Source organism: Pogoniulus pusillus, chromosome 39, assembly GCF_015220805.1.
Source record: "Pogoniulus pusillus isolate bPogPus1 chromosome 39, bPogPus1.pri, whole genome shotgun sequence".
Lineage (NCBI taxonomy): Eukaryota > Metazoa > Chordata > Aves > Piciformes > Lybiidae > Pogoniulus > Pogoniulus pusillus.
The window spans coordinates 5,915,362-5,922,150 of record NC_087302.1 but is presented as its reverse complement, the minus strand read 5'-3'; the positions used below and the strand labels follow the sequence as shown (position 1 = coordinate 5,922,150).

The 6,789-nt window shown below is 54.2% G+C and overlaps 1 protein-coding gene across 1 annotated transcript in view; it reads left to right on the top strand.

Annotated features, from left to right (window-relative positions):
- The first annotated feature begins 606 nt into the window (after positions 1-606).
- LAMB3 (laminin subunit beta 3) overlaps positions 607-6,789 on the top strand; it is a 33,892-nt gene continuing 27,709 nt past the window's right edge. Inside the window, exons 1-2 of the mRNA XM_064173461.1 lie at positions 607-667; positions 1,364-1,518. Coding sequence (XP_064029531.1) covers positions 619-667; positions 1,364-1,518 — 204 coding nt within the window. The 5' untranslated portion in view covers positions 607-618. The remainder of the gene's footprint in view (positions 668-1,363; positions 1,519-6,789) is intronic.

Genomic DNA, 6,789 nt, shown 5'->3' with positions numbered 1-6,789 from the left:
GTGGGTTGCTTCTTTTCACGGAGTGAGGTCTTGGAGCACTGAGTGAGGTTTGGTCTGGGTGGGATCCATTCTGGGAGCGCAGGGCAAAGGATGGGGCTGGAGAGCAGAAAGTGCAGCACGGCTGGGGGGTGTTTGAGGGAGGAGTGGACACTCCTTAGGGCATCCTTGTAGCCATGCACTGTGGCTTGGTGCTGGCTGCCTGCCCGTGGCAGATCGTGGGGCTTGGCAGCTGCAGCTTCTCAGCTCACTCAGTTAGAAATCGCAGCTCTGCCGAGGAGGAGAAGCTGTGCTGGGACCTGTGGTTTGCCTCAGCAGTGACACCAAGATCCAAAGGTGGTGCTGGGGAAGAGGGAAGTCCCTTCCGTGCTTTAGGAGAAGCTTGTGCTTGATGAACTGGGTGGGAGCTGGGATTCTGTGTGCATTAAACACAAACCCAGCCCAAGCTGCTGATTTTCCTCCTTGGTATTGATTTTCCACCCATGTCACTGTGCTGTAAATCAGTTAAAATGATCTCCTTGTAATCTGAGGAGGGTTGTGAAGGGCCTGAGCTTCAGCCTGTCGTTTTCTTCTTGTTTTCACTCACACTCTGCATTCTTCCCTAGGTGTGTCCTCAGCAGGATGGAGGCTCCCTGCCAGCTTTGGCCGTGGGCATTGTTTGTCCTCCTGGGTAAGGCTGCTGAAAGGATGGGGGGAAGCTGGCTGAATAGAAACACTGCTCGTTGTAGACAGGCTCAGGCTGGAAGGGACCAATAAGGCTCATCAAGCCCAGCTCCCTGCTCTTCACAGCACTGCCCAAAACTAGCCCTGTGGCAGAGAGCTTGGAGGCTCCATATGAGTAGCAGCATTGTGGCAGCAGTTGGGAGGCAGGAGTTTGATCCTGGTGCTGGGCAAAAGGCTGCTCTCTGTCCTGAGCCAGTGGCCATGGGGCTGGCTGTAGGTGAACAGAGGGCACCAAACAGGCCTGTGCAGTATGATGAGCCAGGAGCTGAGCATCCCTGCAGCCCAGAAGCTGGGGTGATGGCCAAGAAGGGTTTCAGCCATAACTCTCAGTAGTAAACACTTCCAAAATGCCTTTTTCTCATCAAAAATGAAGGTGATTCATCAGGGGCAGAATGCCTTTGTCCTTTTTGGCACATGCATTTGGTAGGTTGGTCCCAGCTTTGTGGCTGGGTCTGCTGTGGGATCCAGCAGATGTGCTGGTTGCTGTGTTTGGTGCTGAGGGATGTGGTTCAGCACTGGAGGTAGGTTGGCTGTGACTGATGGTCTTAAAGGTCTTTTACAACTGAAGCAACTCAGTGATTCCACCATTCTGTCTGTGTGCCTCCCTGACACAACCACAAGTCCTGTTTCCCTGCTGTTCCAGGGGCCCCACAGCTGCTGGCTGCACAACAAGCCTGCTCCCAGGGTGCCTGCTACCCACCAGCCAGAGATCTCCTCCTGGGCCGGGCCCAAGACCTGAGAGCCTCCTCCACCTGTGGCCTCACCAAGCCTGAGACCTACTGCACACCCCATGGAGAGGTATGTGTCACCTCCCAAACCTAAAGCCATCACTCTCCCTATCCTCCCTGTTGTCTTTCAAGGATGTTTAACCTGTTCAGCTTTTGCTGGGTCATTGCACTGCCTGTGGTGTCCTCTCAAACCCTTCTCTACCACCCCCATAGTTGAGAAGAGAAGCTGAGCAGGGACATGGTGGAAAGGAAAGGACAGCAAAGCACTGGGGTCAAAATGGAAGCTTTTGCATGCAAAACATCCCAGGCTTTGCTATCCTCAGACTTTTTAGCTATTAGCTGAAAAATGGGAACATTTTAGGTCTTTCACAAAGACTTGGAAAAGCTTCTGAACCAAACAACTGTTTTCAATTATGCTGCTTGTGTGGGGGCAGGAGATGATGCTCCAGAGATAAGGTTTCAGCCAGCTGCAGATTCCCAGCTCCAAAGCTGCCATCAAATCAGAGTCTGTGGAGGAGTTTGAGCACAGAGCTGCAGGGGTGAAGTCCCTGGTGTGAGCACTTCCTAAAGCCTTTCTCTGTTGGTCTGCCAATGGTAAAACCCCATAACTGCCCTGGAAGGAGAGGGTTCAGTGCAGGACAGGCGTAAAAGGGCCTTGGAGGAGATGCTGGAGAGGAGAGGAAATGGCAGAGCTCCAGCTCCAGTGACATCCAGCTTGGGTGAGTCAGCCTTCTGCTTTGAATTCCCCTTCAAGCTGAGGGCCAAGCTGGGGCAGTAAGTGGCTTCGTTGTGGCAGCTGGTGAGGTTCTTGCTGGGCTGCAGAGATTTTGGCTTCTCAGGGGTGGCAGGGAGCTGCTGGCTGGGGTGAAGCTGCAGCAGCTCCCAGGGCCTGACCTGTGTGGGCATTGCATCCTCCTGGCTGCTGGGCTAGCTGCAGCTTCTGCCCCACCTTGGGTTGTTTTCCAGGCTGACACTTGTCTTGAGGCATTTCCTCCATGCAGGCTCACAGGCACTCTTTCTGGAGCTGTTTTTCTGCCCCTGGGGAGCAGAGTTCTTTGCTTACCTCCCCAGCAAACCCTCACTGCTTCTCACAGTGCTGTGGCCCATGGACAGGAAAAAAGCCAAGCAGTTATTTCTGCTCTGGCTTCATTCTTTGTTCTTTTCTTCCCAATTTCTGTTGGGAAAAAAAATCACATGAACCTCTGATATCCTCACTTAGCCTTGTGAGGAGAGGCTGAGGGAGCTGGGGGGGTGCAGCCTGCAGCAGAGGAGGCTCAGGGCAGAGCTCATTGCTGCCTGCAGCTGCCTGCAGGGAGGCTGTAGCCAGGTGAGGTTGGGCTCTGCTGCCAGGCAGCCAAGGACAGAAGAAGGGGACACAGCCTCAAGCTGTGCCAGGGCAGGTCTGGGCTGGATGTTGTTAGGAAGTTGTTGTCAGAGAGAGTGATTGGCACTGGAATGGGCTGCCCAGGGAGGTGGTGGAGTCACTGTGGCTGGAGGTGCTGAAGCCAAACTTGGCTGGGGCACTTAGTGCTGTGGTCTGGTTGGGCAGTGCTGGGTGCTAGGTTGGACTGGCTGAGCTTGGAGCTCTCTTCCAGCCTGCTTGATTCTGTGATCCCTCACTGAAATGAAGGATGTGTCACTGCTGTGAGTGAATTCCTCCTGATCTCTGTCCTGCAGCCATGGTGGCTAGCAGCAGTTTGTAGCTTAGCAGCTCCTCTCTCTGCAGGAGAAATCCCCACCCCTTCAGCATATCCTCATTTTTTTCTGACTTCACTAATTTTAGCAAAAATGAATGCCCTGAACTCAATCTTCCCATTCCCCTCCCAAAAAAAGAAGCACATTTCACTTCTTGACTTTTATGACTTCTTTTTTTCTTGCAAGTCCTGCTCTTACTGAGCTGCCAAATAGGTACAAATCTGGAGTGGCTTTTGCAGTCTCAGCAGAGGGCATGGGATGAGGGGTTGCTGTTGCTGGCTGCCAGTGTCCTTGGTGGGCACATTCTGTCTGGTCTCACTGCCAGCCCGTGGTGGCCCCAGGGTCCTCTTTTGCAATTCTGGGGGGGTCACTCACTCGATTTCAGCCTCTGCTCCAGCTCCAAATGCCTCTAACCTTTATACTTTGCACTGCTGATTGCTCCATTTCTTGGCTGTAGGCTCAGACCAGTGAAATCCAGGAGGCCATTTATAGCACAGCACCAATTAGAGAAGCTGTGAGGGGTGGGAGCCAGACAGACCAATGGTGTGGCTTGGGGATCACTCAGTGCTTGGGCAATGGCTGCTCCATTCAGCAGGGAAAGGGAAAGCAAGAGGGAAACTGAAAATAAAATTGGACAAGAAAGGGAGCCTGGGATGGAGCTAGAAAGATGCTGATGTGTGGAGAGGATCCCATTGCCCGAGGTGCTGTTCAAGGAGAGGTTAACTCATCTAAGTGTAGAGCTTTGGTGGGGACAGGGAGAAGCTCTCACTGCCTGGCTCTAGCCAAGGGAGGGCATGGTGTGGCTTTCATCTGGATTAGCAGTTTCCTGATCCCCTTGCCTGACCTGACCCTTCCGAGTGACAGCACCAGGGCTGTGAGCACCTCCAGCTCTTTGCTGTGGTGGCAGAGGGAGAGCATCTCCTTCCTCCAGGCTCATGTGAAGATCTCAGCTGAAAGACACAGAGACAGCTACAGGTTTGTCTGGTTGCTTTATTAATTGAGAAGGGTACCCCCAAACACCTCTTGTGTCCCTGTGGAAGCCCGGCCAGAGACAAGGCAAGAGAGGAGTGGAGCCAGGTGACCTTGTGCTCCTTTCACTGCTGGTTCCTGTGTCCTACAGAGGAGCAGTTGTGTGTCTGCATCCTTACACCCCAGCCCTGGGAGGATTTGGGTACCAAAATGTCATTTGCCTAAGGTCAAGGACCAGGACTTTTTGTCTTCTTTTACCTGCTTTTCATGGGCAGTTGGTGGATATGGGGAGTGAAGGGTGGGGAGTGCCTTGTGCCATGGTGCCATGAGTCATCCAGGTGGGAACTGAGAGGAGAGGTACCAGAGAAATCCCTGAATGACTTAGTGAGGATGTGAGCCCCACGAGCAGGGTTGCTCCTACCTTGGCAAGAGGATTCCTACTCCTAGCTTGGCAGAGGGTTCCTGCTCCTGCTGACGGGTGGGTGGCTGCAGCTGCCTGGCAGAGCTTGGTCTGTAGCTTCTCTCCCTGTCTTGCCTCAACACTGAGTTGTCTTTGCTTCCAAAAATACAGACCAATGTCTGTGAAAGAGACAGTGTGCAAGACTGATGCTCTGCCTGCCTTGCTGCTGCTGGCTGATGGTTACATCTGCTTGCCCACCTGCATGAGCCAGGCAGGGAGCTCAGCACTGATTCTGAGCGTGCTGACTGCAGAGCGCTCCAGCAGGCCCTGGGCGTGTTGGGACAGGGCAGAGCATACTGAGCTCCACTCTGCCTCCCAGCTCGTTTGCTTCCCAGGCCTGTGTCATCCAACTCGAGCCTTTTAAGCAGGAATGTGCATCCACATAATCCATGGCAAACCGGGGGTCAGGTGGGACCACAAGAGCTCACAGCAGGGCTGTTTTATCCTGGCAGGGGGTTGCATCAATCTCTGCTCCTGACCTGTTGGAGGTAATTCAACAGCCACAGGCTGCTGCTGGGTGCTTATCTCATCCCGCTCTGGCATCCAGACACACCCTGCTCTTTGCTGCAGGGATTTGCCCCTACGTGCAGTGGATCTGCAGAAGGAAAAAGCCTTTTCCCGACGTTTTTAACTCCTTCTCCCTTGTCTGTGTCTCCTCACAACTTGCAGGCTGACACATATGCTGGGAGACATCACGTCACTGCCTTGCAGACGAGCTGCAGAGGCACCAGGACCTGGGTGCTGGGTGGGGGTGTGTGGAGACAGGCTGGTGCAGGATGGGTGTTGCTGACTCCTCCTCTTGGCAGCCTTGAAATGAAGTTTTGCTGGGGGGAGACGATGTGAGAACAGATGGGGTGAGGAAAAGAGGCACCCATGTGCTTGCTGACAGGCATGAGAAATGAATTCCATTTCCTTCAGCCCCACGCTTGGGATGCTTGTCCAGCCTGTGTCTCCTGTAGCACCAGCAGTTTTAACATGGCCAAGGGCAGGGTTCTACACTTGGGCCACAACAACCCCAAGCAGCACTACAAGCTGGGGCCAGAGTGGCTGAGAGCAGCCAGGCAGAGAGGGACCTGGGGGTGCTGGGAGAGAGGAGCTGAAGATGAGCCAGCAGTGTGCCCAGGTGGGCAGCAGAGCCAATGGCTTCCTGGGCTGGCTCAGGAGCAGTGTGGGCAGCAGGACATGGGAGGTTCTTGTGCCCCTGTGCTCAGCACTGCTCAGGCCACCCCTGGAGTGCTGTGTCCAGTTCTGGGCTCCTCCATTGCAGAGAGATGTTGAGGTGCTGGAAGGTGTTTGGAGAAGGGCAGCAAGGCTGGGGAGGGGCCTGGAGCAGAGCCCTGTGAGGAGAGGCTGAGGGAGCTGGGGGGGTGCAGCCTGCAGCAGAGGAGGCTCAGGGCAGAGCTCATTGCTGTCTGCAGCTGCCTGCAGGGAGGCTGTAGCCAGGTGGGGTTGGGCTCTGCTGCCAGGCAGCCAGGGCCAGAAGAAGGGGACACAGCCTGAAGCTGTGCCAGGGCAGGTCTAGGCTGGATGTTGTTAGGAAGTTGTTGTCAGAGAGAGTGATTGGCACTGGAATGGGCTGCCCAGGGAGGTGGTGGAGTGTCTGTGGCTGGAGGTGTTGAAGCCAAGCCTGGATGAGGCACTTAGTGCCATGGGTTAGTTAATTAGAGGGGTTAGATGATAGGTTGGGCTGGATGATCTTGGAGGTCTCTTCCAACCTGGTTAGTTGTGTGATTCTGTGATTCTCCACCACCTCTGCTGTCGTCTCTCAGTGTGGCATCTCTGGTAAAATCAAACTGTTGGGCAGAGATCTCTCTCAGTATTCCAGGCATAACCTTGGGGCTGACTTTCCAGTATCACTTCTGACTGGCCAAGCAGAGATGTGACATTAGATGTGATGGCTAAGAGAGGGACCTGTTTCACAAGGGAAGCATAGCCCAGTCTGGCAAACACCAGAGGCTCCCTGAGAAGTTTAACCATGGTGACATAACCATGGGTGACTTCTGCTGCCTTTTTCCCTGGCAAATGTATAGAGCTCCCCGTAGGCAAGATGAGCTCTGTCCTCCAGCCTGGCATGGCTGGGTGGCAGCAGGCAATGGAAGTGGCTGGGAACTCTTTGGATCCCTTCCAAGCCCTAGCATCCTGTGATCCTGTGAACTGGGAATTGCATAACCTGGCTCTCAGAGGAGCCTTTGTTCCCAAGGTGACTTACTCACAGAT